The 19,825-nt window shown below is 42.1% G+C and overlaps 1 protein-coding gene and 1 pseudogene across 3 annotated transcripts in view; one reads left to right on the top strand and one right to left on the bottom strand.

Annotated features, from left to right (window-relative positions):
• Positions 1-19,825, bottom strand: part of EPC2 (enhancer of polycomb homolog 2) — a 104,811-nt gene that overhangs the window by 46,006 nt on the left and 38,980 nt on the right. For 2 of the 3 annotated variants that reach the window (XM_058664469.1, XM_004577174.4), the window contains exon 2: positions 18,182-18,341. In XM_058664469.1, coding sequence (XP_058520452.1) covers positions 18,182-18,341 — 160 coding nt within the window. Of the gene's footprint in view, positions 1-18,181; positions 18,342-19,825 lie in introns of those variants that run through there. The other variant, XM_058664471.1, reaches the window with a different exon arrangement.
• On the top strand, positions 8,661-10,953 carry LOC105942287 (ras-related GTP-binding protein A-like; annotated as a pseudogene).

The following is a 19,825-nucleotide window of genomic DNA, read 5'->3' as shown; positions in this document are numbered from 1 at the left end:
TCAGCGGGGATGGTTGTCCTCTTCGAGGGAGCGCGCAGCTTTGGGAGGGACGCACATGGAGCGGTGAGGGAGGAAGGGGACACCCGCCTAGCCAGCCAGATCAGCCGAATCAACCCTGGCGATCAATGGGGTGACAGATGTCGCAGCCAGATCGCCCTCACATTCAATGATTTCAGACTAAAAGGACTTACCAATTGTGGCACAAAATGAATAGCAGTCAATAAAATGCAGTATATAGGTTAGAGCCAATTACTGCTCAGTATTGTCTTATTATGGATATGAGTTACTTCTACTGTTATCATAACACTATGCCTATCACATATTGTATATTAAGGGGAAACACTTATTTGCCACATTTCACTCAAACTTCCAGGAGGAAAAAGCATAGAAATGATACTTTGAGTCTCTCTGTCCCTTCACTCCATCAGCCAATGAACAAAAGTCTTAAATTGATGACTGCACCAGGGAGAAGGACCTAAACAGTCCATCACCTTCTGAGGACACATTTTCTTTGCTTCGTCCTTCATTTACAGAGACCTAATTTTCGTCAGTCCTCTATGACATGGGAGGAATAGTGGCTGACCCTGATTCTGGAAGGGGAAGGCTTGAGGTCAGTGAGCAATCACTGGTGGGGTGAGTTCATCTAGTTCAGGGGATAGATATTAGAAAAGTCCAGTGAGGCCATAACTATATCTTACCTTCCAAGCTGATTTCATTAATAATAAAGCTGACAGTTCACGTATCTATGCATGTTTCTCAGTTCCAAACTGAAATGAATGTTCTTGCCTTCCTGAAACACCAATATTATGACTATATCTCGTCATTTATTTTCTAAGTGGCTACACTCTATTTGTACTCCAGAACAATCTATAATTCAGTTTCCAAGATATGTACTCTGGACAATATTTCCCTACAGTCAGAATTTATTCCACTCGTCTTTTTTGCTAGTTATTTATACAGCTAGAGAAATAGCATATGCATGCAAACCAATCAAATTACTTTAAATTTAAGGGGTTTTTTTTGCAATAACAACAGCCAAGACACACTGGTGATTTCCCTGCCTTAATTGTGTGCATTTAGAACTCCACATAAACAGATACCACATCTACAGACATGACTGCATCTGCTGATTCCTGGAAACTCCTTGGCCATGTTTGACGCTATGTGACCTCCCATTCCATAAGACATCATCCTGGGGCCAGAATTAAGCCTCTACCTGCAGTGCAGCATCTAATATTAACATGGGTTTAAGACCCAGCTATTTCACTTTTGATCCAACTCCTTGCTAACATGCCTGGGAAAGCAGTGCCCCTGTAAACACATTGGTGACCTGGAAAAAGCTCCTGGCTCCTGCCTTCAGCCGGGCTCAGCTCTGGTTCTTACAGCCATTATGGGGAGTGAAATCAGTGGATGGAAGGTATCTCTCTCACTCTGCAAATATGTCTTTCAAATAAATAAATCTTTAAAGAAATTGTACTACAGATGAGTAACTAATCCCCACATGGCAAAATTTAAAGCAACACATTAACAAAAATGGAATGCAGAGTTAAAACACAAGTTAATATAAATCACATACTTGTCTCAAAATCCCAATCACAAGTCATTATTTCTAGATACCACAAATCCTCAGAAGACAAGAATTAAGTAAAAATTTTCAAATTTATAAAAGTCATGACCTAGCAGACAATAGTATAGTAAGATATAAAATGGGTGAGCAGGGGAAGGGACGAACAAGAAGCAGAACATTTCTCCTCATCTAAGAAGTGATGTCAATGGTTACTCTCTGGAAGAGAGGTAGGGCTACTTCTGAAAATAAGGAGTATGAGCCGCGAATCCTATACAGACACAAGACTTTTCTTGCATGCTGGGTATCCAGGTACCTTTTCCTACCAACTGGTACCACATCAAAGGTCAACATGCCGAAGTTGTTTTAGAGAGCCTGGGGTCTCCTGAGCATTCAGGCATGTTGACAGCAAGTATTCAGCTCCTTATCCATGGAGAAAATTAAGTGCGTCAAAGTTTACATGTTGAACAATGGATATTTTACCACAGCCTAGCCATTCCCCCATGTCCCAACTCAGCTATAGCAATAAACACCATCGGGCCCAGTGCGGTAACCTGGTGGTTAAAATCCTCACCTTGCATGTACCAGAATCCCATGTGGGTGCCGGTTCTTATCCTGAAAGCCCTATTTCCCATCTAGCTCCCTGCTTGTGGCCTGGGAAAGCAGTTGAGGATGGCCCAAAGCCTTGGGATCCTGCACCTGTGTGGGAGACTTGGAGGAGGCTCCAGACTCCTGGCTTTGGATATGCGCAGCTCTGGCCGTTGTGGCCACTTGGGGAGTGAATCATCAGATGGAAGATCTTCCTCTCTGTCTGTCTCTCTTCTTTTCTGTATATCTGCCTTCACAACAAAAATAAATAAGTCTTAAAAAACAAAACAAAACAAACAAAACCAGAAAAAACATTGTCAGACACTCAGAAATATAAAGTTAAATAATTCAGATTTTCAGAAGTGATGGCAAAACATTTAAAGGGAAACAAAGACAATGTGCAGGGGTTTAAAAAAAAAAACCCCAAAAGAGACCCTTAAGAGCATCAGAATTCTCAACAGCAATGTAAGAACTTAGAAGACAAAGACAAATGTTCAAAATTCAAAATGATGACAAAAGAAAAGATTTATTTATTTGAAAAGTAACCAATTTACCCAAATAATCAAATATGAGGTAAGAATTAAAATAATTTCACAGGGGCCAGAGCTGTGGTACACTGGGTAAAGCCACTGCCTTTAACACCAGCATTCCATTGGGTCCCGCTTTGAGTCCTGGTTGTTGCACTTCGGATCTAGCTCCCTGCTAAAGTGCCTTGGAAAGCAGCTGAAGATGGCCCAAGTGCCTGGGCTTCTGCACCCACACAGAGGCCTGGCAGAAGCTCCTGGCTCCCGGCTTTACACTACTTCTGCTCTGGCTGTTGCAGCCATTTGAGAAGTAAACTAGCAGAAGGAAGATCTCTTTCTCTGTCTTCCCTCTCTCTGCATTTCTGCTTTTCAAGAAAATAAACATATACATATTTTTAAAAATAACTTCAAATGCATGTTAGCCTTAAAAAAAAAATCACCTTCCACATACACTTTCTTAGAAGCCACTGAAGATGAATTCTGTTAGAATGAAGCAGATCTAAAAGGTCTAAAAGGAAGAAAGCTTAGTATGTAAGAATGGGAAAATGTGAGAAAAAAAAAACCAAAACTCCCAGGATAATGTGTAATAATCATGCACTAAGCCTCAAAACAACCATTCCAGAGCAGAACCACAAAAAAAAAGAATGGTTTGGGGGGGAACCCACAAAAAATCAAATTAATATATTTCTGTTGGAGTATTAGGAGCAAATTTAACAAACTACTTAGAAAAAATACAGAAAATGCAGATACAAAAATAATGAAACCATTGTCTTTGAGAATAAAGCCTAGACAAGAAAGGAAATTACTATGAAGCTTCTGTTAATATCTGCATAATATATTGCACAAAATGAATGCCTATTATGCAATAATTTTTAAAAATTTCATAATTTTATTTATATGAAAGGTAGTATTACAGTGAGGGGGGAGGACAGGGAGGGAGGTCAGGGGAAGCAAGGGAGAAAGATCTTCCAAGAACTCCATCCAGGTCTCCCATGTGGGTACAGGAGCCCAACCACTTGAGTCATCTTCTGTTGCTTTCCCAGGACATCAGCAGGAAGCTGCACTGGAAGTACAACAGCTGGGACTTGTCGTGGTGATCAAATGGGATACTGATGTGGCAGGAAGTAGCTTAAATTCCTGTGCCAACATTGGCTCCAAATATATACTTGTAGCCCAAAAATGAGGACAGGACTATGCTGAGTAGAGAAGAAACCTTGAGCATTAAATTCTCATCTCAAAACAGTGAAGACTAAAGAGATACTAAAAATCACTTTAGGGCCCGGCGCCATGGCCTAGCAGCTAAAGTCCTCGCCTTGAACGCCCCGGGATCCCATATGGGCACCGGTTCTAATCCCGGCAGCTCCACTTCCCATCCAGCTCCCTGCTTGTGGCCTGGGAAAAGCAGTCGAGGATGGCCCAAACCTTTGGGACCCTGCACCCGCGTGGGAGACCCGGAAGAGGTTCCTGGTTCCCGGCATTGGATCGGCACAGTACCGGCCCGTTGCGGCTCACTTGGGGAGTGAAACATCGGATGGAAGATCTTCCTCTCTGTCTCTCCTCCTCTCTGTATATCCGGCTTTCCAATAATAATAAGTCTTTAAAAAAAAATCACTTTAAAAAGAGAAGTAATGAAACACAATGATTTAGAGTTTTAAAGATTAAATAGCAAAACAAAGGCTGTGACGGTAGCTGCCTCAGGGTAGGAAGATTGACTTTTAAAAAAAAATTAACAATGATAATTAAGTCTAAAGACTTAAATTTGGCTGTGATAAAGAACAGGTACATTTTTACTTGAATATTAAGAAACAAAATAGAGGGGGGCCAGAGCCATGACATAGTAGGTTAAGCTTCCACCTGTGAACCTGGTTCTTGTGTCCTGGCTGTTCCGTTTCTGTTCCAGTTTCCCATTTATGGTCTGGCAAAATACAGAGGATGTTTCAAGCCCTTGAGCCCTGGCACCCATGCAGGAGACCTGAAAGAAACTCAGCTCAAGCTGCTGCAGCCATTTTGAGCATGAATCAGTGGATGGAAGATTTCTCTCTCTCCTCTCCATGGAACTAAGTTTGCCTTCCAAATAAAAATAAATCTTACTAAAAAAAAAAAGAATAAATAAGATGGTTGTTGAAGCAAAGAGGTAAAAAAACAGCATTTCTTAAAATATGGGTCACACAGACACCTTCTGAAAGTAGAAGAAAAACATGCAAAATATTAAGAATTCTAGTTTCAGATAACAGGTTTTTCCCTCTTTTACTTTATCTTGCATGAAAGAATATATGTGTATCTTTCCCTAGTTTTTGATTATTCAAACTTTAGCACTAACCAGAAGAAATCAGAGGATTTGTTGAAACTGATTTCTAGACATACTTATCAGTGTGTAAACCAAACTGTTGAATGTTGGGATGTTAGAACAGGTTTTAAGAAGACAGCTCTAAACTCATTATCTGCTACAAAACAGTATAAATATTACTCGTGCCTAGTATAAAACACAATGAACTATAAAATTTTATAAATCTTTAAGATTCACAGCCTTCAAATAACTTTGAAAGATTATTGAAAAGTCTGAGAATCTCAAGTTCAGAAAGCAGTATCTCTGCTTCTGTAAGGAGCTCTCCAAGGTTCTGATAAACAAGTCTAGCTTGCAGATGCTGGACCAAGACATTCTGAAAGTTGGTAATTCTCCCAGACTTTCCAGAATTGTAAAACATGGCCACAGCATTCACAGCTCTCTTCTCCAGCAAAATAAGGAAAGTGCAGAAAAATTCAAAATTACACAAGTAACTACACAGTCACATAGTGATTCAACTTCTATCAACTGACAATATGATCTTTAAATGGCTCCAGATTCAGGCTGGCGCAGGGTCGAGCAGGCTAACAATCCTCCACCTGCAAATGTCAGCATCCCACATATATACTGGTTCATGTCCTGGCTGCCCAAATTTCCATCCAGCTCCCTGCTACGGTCCGGGAAAGCAACAGAGGATATCCCAAGTTCTTGAAGCCCTGTACCTATGTGGGGGCCTGGAAGAAGCTCCTGGCACTGGCTTCACACTGGCCTAGCTCCAGCCATTGTGGCGATTTGGGGAGTGTACCAGTGGATGGAAGATCTCTGTCTTTCCTCTCTGTAACTCTGCCTTTCCAATAAAAATAAATAAGTTTTTTAAAGATTTATTTATTTTTATTGGAAAGATGGGTGTACAGAGAGGAGGAGAGACAGAGAAGATCTTCCATGTGATGATTCACTCCCCAAGTGGCCACAACGGCCGGTACTGCACTGATTCGAAGCCAGGAACCAGGAACTTCTTTCCAGGTCTCCCACACAGGTGCAGGGTTCCATGCTCTGGACAGTCCTCGACTTCTTTCCCAGGCCACAGGCAGGGAGCTGGATGGGAAGTGGAGCTGCTGGGATTAGAACCGGTGCCCTTACGGGATCCTGGCACACTGAAGGCGAGGACTTTAACCACTAAGCTACACTATTGCCCCAGGCCCAAAATAAATGAATCTTAAAACAAACAAACAAAAACAAAAACTGAACTGAGGTTATATATACACTGTGGGCCAACTACTACTGATTAAAATAAACTGCAATAAAATATTCTCTAATTTTTAAACTAATGTCCTAAAACTTTATGTTTCAGAACATAACATAAAGTCTACTTAGATTACTTTGCTTTCATTAAAATGAAAAGAAAAATTGAAAAGTAAAATTAAGTGGCAGGCCAACAGTGGGTGCTTAATTTAGGTCACCACTTGAGAAGCCTACATCCCCATGTCACAGAACCTGTTTGGAGTGACAATTCCACTCCTGATTCCAGCTCCCTGCTTCTGTGCAGTCTGGGAGGCAGTGGATGATGACTCAGGTATGTGGGCCCCTGCCATTCACGTGGGAGCACTGGCTCAGTTCCAGTCCAACTTAAGCTGTTGTGGGCATTTGGGAAAAAAAATCAGCTGACAGAAAATTTCTGTCTGCCCTTCAGATGGAAATGAACTACTAATCAACACTTTTTAAAAACCAAAATGTTACATTTAGCTCTTAATGGATTTTCTAAAATTTAATGAAGTCCATTCTATCAAAAAGTAAATATTTATTACTACAAAAGATACTTAGGGGGCCCGGTGGCGTGGCCTAGTGGCTAAGGTCCTCGCCGGGATCTCATATGGTCGCTGGTTCTAATCCCGGCAGCTCTACTTCCTCTCTATTTCTCCTCCTCTTTATATATCTGACTTTGTAACAAAAATAAATCTTAAAAAAAAAAAAAAAGATACTTAGGATATAGTCATAAAAATTCTCTTAACAATAAGTGTTTTCATAAATAAAATTATTATAGTCCCTCCAAAAATTAGAAACCTCATTTCAATTAGCAGAAATCTGTCATTACTATGTATTGATCTTAGAAAATATGTAACATAAAAAATTAAGTCAGTTACTGAAAAACAAGTGAAAATTAAATTGTTATTAGAATTGTTTTGTGGAACTTATCATTTCCAGTCAGTAAGCAGAGACCTTAGAAGTTGGTGCTCTAGCTTACCAATATGTAAAAATCTGAGTAAGTTGAAAAATTAAAAGGTCTCAGCTCAATTAGAAGATTGAGGTCACTCAGTAAACCACTACCTCTGACCTGGACAGAGACAGGTGAGCACAGAGAGTCACAAGCAAAAAGAGCAGAAATCCATGAGCAGAGACTTATGATCCAATGGGGAAAAGAGTGCTGGGAAAACAAACGGCAATGAACAAACTGCTGGTGTTTTAAGTAGACATGTCTGAGACAAAAATCATAGGTAGCCCTCTCAGTTTTGAGTTTTACTTTCAGAAAAATCTAATCAGATCCTCACAGTTAATACTGAAAGGAAAAAATTACACGGTGTTCCTAGCAGGAAGAAATGAAAGGTAGGTATTTTGAACTATGTTAGAGATCCTCTGTTTTAAATAAAGCCAGCTCTCCAGACAAACACTTTTATCAGAGCCTACCTTACCTGGAAGAAAACTGAACTCCCAATGCCTTTAGTCTTCCCTGGGGGTGAGAGAGGAAGAGGACTGTGAATCACTGGCGAAGTTCAATGTTTCGAGACACTGCCTCACTACAGACAGGCTCAACCAAAGACAATAGAAAGGCCCTCCTCCCTACACACACCTCACTACTGCATCATTTACTGTCTGCCAATGTAATTCCTCACTGCTTTTCAAGGAAAAAAGCACGAGACAAAACATTATGACAAAACTAAACACATGAAACTATGTCACATAATACAATGTAATTAATGAATAAAAAAATAAAAACTAAACACCAAAAACAGAATTAGAGGTAACATAAAAGTTATATTTTTGCCAACAAGGTTCTTAAAACTATAAAATACTAAAGCTTCCACCAAAAAAGCAAACATGTCAACAGATAGAGCAATTAAAGCAAAACTATGGGAATTCTAAAAAATTTAATGAAGTGGGCCCGGAAGCGTGGCCTAGCGGCTAAAGTCCTCGCCTGGAATGCCCCGGGATCCCATATGGGCGCCGGCTCTAATCCCGGCAGCTCCACTTCCCATCCAGCTCCCTGCTTGTGGCCTGGGAAAGCAGTTGAGGACAGCCCAAACCTTTGGGACCCTGCACCCATGTGGGAGACCCAGAAGAGAATCTAGGTTCCTGGCATTGGATCGGCGCGCACCGGCCCGTTGCGGCTCACTTGGGGAGTGAAACATCGGATGGAAGATCTTCCTCTCTGTCTCTCCTCCTCTCTGTATATCTGGCTGTAATAAAGTGAATAAATCTTTAAAAAAAAAAAAAAAGAAGAAAATTTAATGAAGTGACAGTAATTAAAATTAGTATAACTGAAAAACTCTTCTGATGAACTCATTAGACAGGACACAGCTTAGACAAGCATCACTAAGCTTGAGATTACGACAACAGGAAATCTTAAAAAAGAAAAGCAAAGAAAGGATTTTGGGGTTAAAAACAGAAGAATATCCAACAACAGACAACTGCAAAAGGCATAAACATGCATAATGGGAATATCAGAAACAGAAAAGAACAGAAGCAATATTCACAGCAACAAAAGTGCGAGAAAGCAAATCACAGAGCCAGTAAGCTCAGAAACATCAAGCAGGGTAAAGTCTGTTAAAAAAAAAAAAAAAGCAAAAGGTAAAGAAAGAAAAAACTACATATAGGCATATCATATTCAAACATCAAAGACTAAACACCAAAGATTAAAAAAAAGGGGGGGGAGGGGGACGATGAAAAAGCAGCTTTAATCCAGGAGGAAACAAATTTTGGAAGAAAAAATTTATTTATTTGAAAGGCAGAGTAGAGGACAGAGAGATCTTTCATCTCCTGCTTCACTTCCCAAGTGGCTGCAATGGCTGGAGCTAAACTGATCTGAAGCCAAGAGCCAGGAGCCTCTTTCAGGTCTCCCACAAGGGGGGTGCAGGGTCCCAAGGCTTGGGCCATCCTCCACTGCTTTCCTAGGCCACAAGCAGGGTGCTGGATCGGAAGCAGCAGCTAGGACATGAACCAGCATCCATATGGGATCTTTTCACATGCAAAGTGAGGAGTTTAGCCACTAGGCTATTGGGCCAGGCTCTGTACTCATCTTTTAAGGGACAAATAATAATAAACTCTAACTGCTGCCAGTGAACAAAAGACCTGCAAGCACTTTTTCACTCATTCTGATGCCAGAATTACCCTAATATCAAAAGCACAGACATTATAACACAGGATCAATACAAATCAATGACTCTCATAACCAGATGAAAAACTTCTAGACAAACCGTTAGCAAGCTGAATTTTAAGATGAATTATGCAATAAGACCATACTGAACTTTTTCCAGGGATATAAAACTCATTTAACAAATTGAAAATCAATTAATCCATCACCAGGCTAAAAAATGAAAAATCACATGAAAACATCAGTAGGCAGGAAAAGCATTTAACAAATCTAATGACCTTTTTAATAAAAAAAGTTTCAGTCAATTGGGAACAGTTTTCTCAAGCACTTCTAGAAAAAAACCTATATCGAGCATCACAACAGTAATAAACTAGAGGCTGTCCTGATGAGCACAGGAATCAAGGGAAAGACGGCCAATATCACTATTCTATGACACATTGCCTTAGAAGCACCAGAAAATTCAATAAGACAAAACATGAAAAGAAAAAAATACACAGAAAAGAAAGAAATGAAACTTTTTGCTTGCACATTACAAGACTATGTACAAAATTCCAAAGCTCTGGCCAATAAAGAAAATCTCATCTGTGATGAAGTAGTGTCAGTTGCTTTTCTACAGACCATGAATCGACACTAGCAATTTAAAATTAAAAACAACTACTATTTACATAAAGAATAACAGAAACTTGGTATAAAATATGATATAGGGCCTAGTGCAATAGCTCAATAACCAAATCCTCACCTTGCACACGCCAGGACTCTATACAGGGGCTGGTTTGTGTCCCGGCTATTCCACCTGCCATTCAGCTCCCTGCCTGTGGCCTGGGAAGGCAGTAGAGGATGGACCAAAGCCTTGGACCCTACACCCGTGTGGGAGACCCAAAAGAAGCTCCTGGCTTTGGATCAGTTCAGCTCTGGCAACTGTAGACACTTGGGGAGTAAAGCAGCAGACAGATGATTTTTCTGTCTCTCTTCCTCTACATATCTTATCTGCCTTTCCAATAAATTAATCTTTAAAAAAACACCCCACAATATAGATGTACCAGTCTTTTTGGAGGTCATCCTCCAGAACTCTCCTGATGCTAATATCCTCTGCCAGGTGCACAAGATGGTGCAGGAGGACCAGCATGACCTGACTGTCAAAGAGTGAGAGAAGACCTAAGGCATTTGTCTCCCCTGTTGGAGTGCACTTGCTTCTGAACATTCAGCTGGGATGAGACACTCTACATGGCCTGGTCCAGCAACATCCATTGGCTCATTCCCAACATTCAGCAGCTGGAGATGAACCTGAATAATTATGCCCAAATTATTAAGGCCAATGAGGTCCTGCTGTTTGACAGAACCACATTCTTGGTCATTTCCCATGACCAGTGCAAGGAGCAGAGGGATGTCCACTGGTTTGAGATCTGCCACTTTCTTAAGCAGTTTATGCTGAGCTGCAGTGAACCGGCTCTTTTCGGAGCATGGAACTCAGGAATTCTAACTTCACTGCTTTCAGCAATATTTTCACTTCAAAAATGCACATGATGGTGGTCATGTCAGATCATCCATCTCTTCTACTGCTATTCTAATCAACATTTGCAATGCCTGTAAACATTCCGAGAAGCTGGAAAGAGTAGATGGCCCCTAGCAAAGCCTCCACACGTATTGAATGTTGCCAAATGCTTCTAGAAAATGCTGAATTTCCCTCCCTATCTCCCCTACTTTTTTGCATCCTTTATTTTTAATATCACATCATGTGCTTAAAAGTGTGCTGTTTATTACTTCAACCATTCTTTCCTTGCCCAGTCCTTAAACACTGGATGTTACTCACTCAGCTATCTAGTACAGTTTAAGATGGTCCCTCTGAAAAGTTGCTATGCTGTAACACTGAAGTAGGTGGTATGTGTCTGTGTGTTCTGATTACTTGGTTCTAATAAATATCCACATCAAACCCATTATCAAGAACTTCCTGTATTCTTATGAGATTGCAAAGATGGACTGTTACTATTTCATCAGCACCATAATAAAATGAGCTTATACATTCTTCCTGGCTTCAGTTATAAACATTTATTGTTAATAATTAAAAAATTATTTTGGGGCCCAACATGGTAGCATAGTGGCTAAAGTCTGCACCTTGCATGTGGTGGGATCCCACACGGGCATTGGTTCATATTCCGGCTGCCCCATTTCCCATCCAGCTCCTTCCTGTGGCCTGGGAAAGCAGTTGAAGATGAAACAAAGCCTTGGAACCTGTACTCGTGTGGGAGACTGGGAAGAAGCTCTTGGCTCCTGGCTTTGGATTGGCTTAGCTCCAGCTGTTGTGAACACTTGGGGAGTGAACCAGTGGATGGAAGATCTTTGTTTCTTGTTCTCTCTGTAAATCTGACTCTCCAATAAAAAATACATAAAACTTTAAAAAAATATTTTTGATGTTTACACAGTTGAGAAGAATGTGGAACACTGATTAGGGTAGAGAGGGTCAAGGAATGGGTGAAAGTGGATTAGACAATTGCTTCCAATTTTTTATTTCTTTCATTATCTGGTGTAATGGGAGAGAAAAGGGGAGAGGCCACTACCAGCAGTCTAACTGCTGGTACTCGGGGTTGCGAGGAACACAACCCGATGTCATCTAAGATCCCCAATGTGGAGTGTGTTCTGAGGGTATCGCTCAAGTGTTTTTGACAGTTCTGAAATGCTGTTGATTTCGTTGCTCCAACATTGAGGAAATCCTTCCAAGGTCCATTGGTAGACATAGTCCACCCTAGAGTCTCCACTCATCCAAATACTTGCTGACAATGCTTGGCCTGGAGAGTTGCCAAATTTGTCTGCCCTCCGTGGTACTAGATGTTCTCTGCAGGCCTCAATGATCTGTCATGCGCATCTGGGCATGCTGCCCATGGCACAGGCTTCAGAAACCACATGCGCCCCATAGTCAGACCACAGATCCTGTGATTTTCACTGTGGTTGAAGTCCTGAGTCCAGTGGTCCTGTTGAAGGGGTTCCCAAACCTTGTCAGAAGTGACCTGACTCCTGTGTGTGCCAGCCAGTGTGAGGTCCAACTTAGTCCATAACCCACATCAGTGTACACACATACTGATCATTGTACAGTCACCTTGTGAGTTCTATCCCTAGCCCCATCTTATACACAAACCAATGGATGCTGTGGTCCAGCCCATCCCTGCCCACTACACACTTGATCCTCATGCACACCAGTGGAAACTGCAGCCTAATCAGAGCAACCCCCAATAATCACTAACAAGCCTGGCCCTAGCCCCTGCTCCTGAGCATGCTGGTATGTAAAGCAGACTAGTCCAGTCCATCCTGCATCACATTTGGCTCTCCCACATGCCATTTGGTTTTCACATAAATCAAAGGGTGCTGCAGTCTAGCTCAGCCTGACTAACCCCACTATCCAGCCCACATTTATGTGGTGGGTGCTACCACCTGTACAGCCAGGTCTATCCCCAACCCATGGTTCTCATGCTCACCAGTGGGAGCTGCAGCCCATCAGAATGATGTCCACAATTTCTCTATTAGGTCCACTCAAGGCCCCAGATTTTGCATTTCAGGAGGTACTTCAACTCTAGTTTGACAGGCCTTGGCCTGTCCTGGAATTTGCCAGTTGATGCTGTGGCAAAACCCAACCAGCTTGCACTTACTACGGCTCATGCAGACACCAATGGGCTTTCTATTTCTAGTCCTGGCTCAGCCTGGTCTATCCCTGATTCCAGTTCTCACACTCACTAGTGGGAGCAGTGGCCCAGCACGGGAGCCCCACAGCCTCCTTACTGGTCTCATCCCCCACCTGTGTTATGTGAGCTTGGGCACTGCATCTCAGTCTGTCATGGTCCACCTCACCTAAGCCTTCCCTGGTGGGTGCTGCAGCCCAGTCTGAGCCCTAATGTGAACTGGCTGTTATTGAGGCCCAACCTGTCCTGTCCTGCACCCTGTCCTGGTTCTCGAATCTGCCAGTGGACACGATGAACTGGCTCACTCTGGCCTGCCCCTAGACCTGACTCACACATTGGCTGGCAGGTACTGTAACAGACCCTGGTCTGCTCTCAGCCTTGGTTCTTAAGTTCACCTGCAGGGACTGCATCCTGACAGAGGAGTTCCTCAAGTTTCGCTATGAGGTCTTATCCCAGTGGCAGATCTTGCACATAATGGTGGGGTTTTGGCCCTACCAACTTTGCCTACCTCCTGTCCTGGCAATTACAGTGGCCTTGCCCGACCCACCCACACTCATTCTGGCTCTTAAACTTTGGGTGCTACATCCCAGCCATTCTGGCCTACCCCAGACCCAATCCACACCCATGCTGAAGGATGTTGTAGCCATGTCCAGCCTAGTTTGCTACAATCATTCTGGTTCTTGCACTCACCAGTGGGGAACTGCAGTTCAGCAGGGGTGTCCCTTTAACTCCCCAACCAGGCCTGCTCACAGATACAGATTTTGTGCATTCTGGAGATTGTTCTCACCCAGCCTATCATAGCCCATCACCTGGCTTAAACTTTGCCACTGGATGCTACAGCCTGGACTAGCCCAGCCCACCCCAGTCCCAACTCTTGCTGATGAGTTCTGTAGCCTAGCCCTGCCCAGTCTACCCCCATCCCTGGCTTTCATGCAATCCAATAGGTGTTACGGCCTAGCCCAGCATGGCCCATACCCCATCCTTGCTCCTGCCTGCACACATCAGTGTGCTATAGTTTGGCCTGACCCTGATCAGTATGTGTGTACGTATGTACACACACACACACACACCCGAACTAGCCCACATACTTGTTGAGAGGGGGAGCAGCATTACCAGCATGACCAACCACTAGAACTTACTCATGTGCTCATCAGCAGGAGCTATAGCCCACCAGTGCAGTTTTCCAAGTTCTCCCATCAGAAGCACTTTCAGACTCAGTTCTCAGGTGTGCCATTGGGTGCTAGAACTGGCATAGTCTGGCACCCATCTCAGCCTTAGTGTATGCTTGTGAATGTTGCAGCCCAGTCTACTCCATACTCAGTTCTTGGGTGCACCTACAGGTGTTGCAGTCTGGACCAGCCCGGCCTGATCCCAACCTGGTACACATCAGTGTCAGTGAGTTCCATAGTCATGCCTAGCTCAACCGTCACCACCCCAGAGCTCTCGAGCAAACCAGTGGATACTGCAGACCCACAGGGGTGAGCCACATATCCCCCACAGAATCTGCCCCTAAACCGAGTTCTTTTCTGTGCTGATTAGTGTCACAGGCCAGCCTAATGTTACCTGTTCCCTGTTCTGACACTCACTGGTGGGTACTGCAATCTAGCCCTGCCAGGTAGGCCCCCCAGCCTTAACTTCAGTGTGTACCAGTAGCGGGTGGCTAGTGGTGGATCTGCAATATCCAGCAGGGTAGATTGCTGACCCAGACCCCTGCTCACTTACCTGGGACCCAAGTGTTTGGCACACGTGCTGTCCTGAGACTCTACCCCTTCACCTGCGTGGAACCCAAGCACATGCATTAAAGCCCTAGTCCATGCCAGAGTACCAGCCTGGGGCCCTACTTGTCCATGTGCCCTGAAATCCACTTGCCCTAAAACCAAAGCATGTTCATGAGTCCCAAGCCCGGTCTACCAGCACATGACACCAGCATGCCAGCCTGCTTCCCTTTGCCTGTCTACCTGGGACCCAAGTATGTGCAAGATTCTCCAGGTCTGCTACTCTACCCCCAGTGTGAGTCCCCAGGTCCTGGAAGCTACACCAGCGCAAGCCAGGCAAAATGCAATCTCTACAACATTACAGCTAACAAAAAGAACAAAAGAACAAATTTCAGTGATCTTCAGTTTTTGATGAACCAAAATCACCATTCATAAAAAAAAAACAAAAGTGATTAGCTGGACTTCTCTGAAACTGACTTATGCCCTGTTAAAAACATCATGAGGTGGACCCGGCTTGGTAGCCTAGCAGCTAAAGTCCTCGCTATGCACGTGCCGGGATCCCAGATGGGAACTGGTTCTAATCCTGGTGGCCCTGCCTCCCATACAGCTCCCTGCTTGTGGCCTGGGAAAGCAGTCGAAGATGGTCCAAAGCCTTGGGACCCTGTACCTGTGGGAGACCTGGAAGGGGCTCTTGGCTCCTGGCTTTGGATCAGCTCAGCTCTGGCCATTGTAGCTACTTGGGGAGTGAATCAACGAACGAAAAATCTTCCTCTCTGTATATCTGACTTTCCAATTAAAAAATAAATAAAATAAATAAATCCATAAATTCCAACTGTGTGAATTTTTCTTGTCTAACATAATATAATACAGAGAGGGAATCCAACCTACGATTTTCCTAAACTCAACTTGGCTGATGAGGCAGTCCACTAATCTGTATAGGTTTAAGGGAGTGACAGATGAGTGACTATTCATTTAGGAAAAAAAAAAAAGACAGAGTCCTGCTATCTAGAACCAACTGAAGTTAAAACTAGATATAAAGTCCGGCTAAAGATTGGCTAAATGTCCTCTACATACACTGGGATCCCATATGGGTGCTGGTTTGTGTCTTGGAATCTCCACCTTCCTTCCAGTTCCTATTTGTGGTCTGGGAAAGGAGAAGAAGATGGCCCAAAGCCCTGGGACCCAGGTCCAGCATGAGAGACCTGGAAGAAACTGCTGGCTCCTGGCTTCGGATCAGCTCAGCTCTGGCCGTTGCAGCCACTTATGGAGTGAACCAGCAGATGGAAGATCTTTCTCTGTCTCTCCTCTCTATAAATCTGATTTTACAATAAAAATAAGTAAATCTTTTTACAAATACTAGATACCAATTCATTCATTCCACTCATTCATTCCACTCATCTCAAAGTCCCTCTTTTTCTAGAATTCTAAGATACTCAAATTTTGAGATATTAAATTATAAAGGTAGTGAAAAATTAAACAACTTTTTCAAATTTAGGCGAAGTCATTTCCTTAGGAATAAAGTTTGGATTATCAAACACTGAGTATACAGATACAATGTGTTCCTCAGCATATCAACACAGTAATCAGGGAAATGTGGAGACACAGTGAAGAGAGGAAAAAAAATGTGTGTCTCACATCCTTATGATTCAGGCGAAGATGGTCTAAGTGACGGGCCCTGCACCCATGTGGGAGACCCAAGAAGAGTTCTGTGCTCCTGGCTTTTGGCCTGGCCCAGCCTCAGCTGGTGAAGCCATTTAGGGAGTGAACTAGAGGACAGAAGGCATTCTCTTTCCTTCTACCCTGCCCTTAAAATAAATCTTTTTTAAAAAAGTTAAGTCTAATAGAGTATTCCTTTATAAATCTACATTACAAAAGTTATCTCTTCAGTGTAAGATAAAAAAACAAAGTGAACCATGCAGAAAGAGACAGCAAAAATCATTTTCCCCATGAGATGTCAACTCCCAGGTGCAGCCTGAATTAAAGCTATTGTTGGGCCCGGCGGCGTGGCCTAGCGGCTAAAGTCCTCGCCTTGAAAGCCCCGGGATCCCATATGGGCGCCGGTTCTAATCCCGGCAGCTCCACTTCCCATCCAGCTCCCTGCTTGTGGCCTGGGAAAGCAGTCGAGGACGGCCCAATGCATTGGGACCCTGCACCCGCGTGGGAGACCCGGAAGAGGTTCCAGGTTCCCGGCTTCGGATCGGCGCGCACCGGCCCGTTGCGGCTCACTTGGGGAGTGAATCATCGGACGGAAGATCTTCCTCTCTGTCTCTCCTCTGTGTATATCTGACTGTAATAAAATGAATAAATCTTTAAAAAAAAAAAAAAAAAAGCTATTGTTACGATCCAAAAATAAATGAATGAAACAGAACTAACTAACTAACTAAATAAATAAATGAAGACTTTCAAGTAGTCTCAGGTTGGTCCTCAGATGCCCACAACAAACACATCCTTCTCAGATAAGCAACTTCAATATTAGACAGGAACAATTTAAGATGTAATCTCATTTCAAAGACAAAAAATATGTATCATATAATCAGTGAGAAAGTTCCATCTTAGGAGTTTATCTTAAACCTCATTTCAGAACCACCTAGGAAACTTTTTAAAAATTTACATAGCAAGTCTATTTAGACAGAAAATCTCAGAGAGGCAGAATGTGAAATAGAACCCCTAGAATCTATTTTCATAAGATACTCAATTTATCCATCCATCCATCCATCCATCCATTAATCCAACACAGATAGGATACCAAGACACTAGCATTTATATGCACAGTTGAAATTTTTTACTTTGCATAGACAATAAAAAACAGTGGAATTTCAATCAAGATAAGACTAATAATTTTTATTTGACCAGGTTGACAATTCAGTAAGACTACTTGGGTATAGATAAGCTTATGAAGAAGACAGATTAGCATGCTAGGATGGAAGATAGAGGGAAGTAAATATGACAGATTAATGAAACAGTTTCAAGGATTTATGATTACTGAAATAGTATTAAGAGGAAATGAGTGGTAAAATAGTTAACAATGGGAGGGAAATAAGAATATGAAAGAGAGACAGAATTTAAACAAAAAGAGAGAGATGAAGACAGTTACAGGTTCTAATGAAAAAATTTCAAAAGACTCCTCCTTATTCCTGGGCTTTACCACTACTGGGTCTCTGAAAGTAGCCTTCATTTGAATATGCCAACCCACCACATTTTGGCTACTGTATAATAAATGTAAGTTCTATACTAAATCCCAAACTACATAAATATCAAATATACCAAATATGCTACTGAAAATTAAATGAGCTACACATTCAGATGTAAACATAAAGAGATGTCACACTTTAATGTTTAACATTAATACTTTAATTTATAAAGTAGGCTGCACAAACTGAGAAATCAAAATCTCTCCACAAACGAAAACAAAGGATTTTCACTAATTCACAAATTTATGCAACAGAAAAAAACAATGAATTAACAAACTTACGCTGAATATGGATGAACTGCTTGGGCTGTTTAAATTCTCCTTTGTATAAGCGGTTGTAATAGTTGACGTTGCTCTCTGCCTCAGGAACAGGGATGACCATGCTCTCTTTTTTTTCTCTAAACACTTGCTGTGCTGAAATTGCTCGTTGTAAGTGATGTTCCTGCAAAACGCAGAGCAGGCAACATAAGTTGCTTTAATGATATTACTTTAATTCATAATTCTTTGAAAGTTACTTTGCTTAATAATTCCAAGTTGCTTTAAGAATCAATTATAACCAGTCCCTTCATCACAGACCTATAGAAAAAATTACTCTCCCTTTAAATTTATAACTCAGACTAACATTACTTTAGACTATCACAACTTTCATAACCAGAAAATTTTCAGGGTTTAACACACACATTTACAAAACCAAGTTAAAAATTCAAATAAGGAAAACTGACGTCTCGTTTGCTAAATTTAGTCTGTCACCATTGCCAGGTTGAGAAAAATATGCAAGTCATGAAAAATGAATTTAATTCACAGATTTTAACTACTTTCTGTATGTATATACTTGAAACTTCATTAGTACAGAATGCTGAACAGTTAGAATACAGGTAAAGTCATATTAAAAAATTTACTACTCACAGGACAGGAATAAAGATTGACTAAAAAGTGCTTAAAAATACATCGAGGTTCTAATTATCTTTCACTATTTTCACAATTTATTACAATAGGCTCCTAAATCTTTTCCCTACTTCCTCCCTTGTCTGATTCTAGCCAATTCTCAACAACGCACCTTTACCTTTTGGAAAGCACATCAAGTAACGTCACAGCTTCTACAAGATCCCGATCATCTTCAGTGTAAAGATTAAAAATCACCAATGACTTATAAAATATTATCTTTGACCTCATCCCCCAACCCTCAACTTTCCCATCCTGTACCACAGCTGCACAGCTTCGATTTGCTATTCTCAACTAGCCAAATAGCACGTTTCTGAAATCCCTTTAAAACAGAGGGGTCTTCAATGGCTTAACAAAAACGATATCTTTTCTCCAGTACCCTTGACTGCTTTTTGTTTCTCCACATACTTAGCAACATCTGATATGACATATTAAAAACCTCATGTATTTTTTCTCCCTCAGCAAAAAGTAAGTTACAAGATGCCAATTATTTTGCTCATTGTTAACTTCCATATCCCTAATGCTTCAGTAAAGTGACTGCTACAAAGATGCTGCTCAATACATATTAACTAAATGAATAAATGAAATATTTGCCGGGTACCCACTATAAATAAAAATTATGCAAAAACAATGTAGATACAACAGAACTGAGGGAAAGGCACTGGGCTTAATGAGTGGGATGCCGGTTACAGAGCACATATTCCCACTTACAAGTGCACTGGTTGAAACCTGCCTCCACTCAGGTGTTGGACAACTGCTCCACTCACCTACTCAAGTAGTTTGAGTCCCTCTACCCACACATGGGAGACCTGCCCTGAGTTCCTGGCTCCTAGCTTTACCCCAGCTTAGTCCATGTCAGACCAGGCATTGGTGGAAAGAATCAAAAGATGGGAGCTCTGTCTTGTCTCTCCTCACCGTTAAAGGGGAGGGAAGGAAAGAGGTTGAGAGGAGAGGGAAGGGGAGGAGAAGGCGAGAAAGGGCAGG

The sequence above is a fragment of the Ochotona princeps genome, chromosome 5 (assembly GCF_030435755.1).
Source record: "Ochotona princeps isolate mOchPri1 chromosome 5, mOchPri1.hap1, whole genome shotgun sequence".
In the NCBI taxonomy this organism is placed as follows: Eukaryota; Metazoa; Chordata; class Mammalia; order Lagomorpha; family Ochotonidae; genus Ochotona; species Ochotona princeps.
Note: the sequence above shows the minus strand (reverse complement) of the source record. Positions and strands in the feature narration are given on the sequence as shown.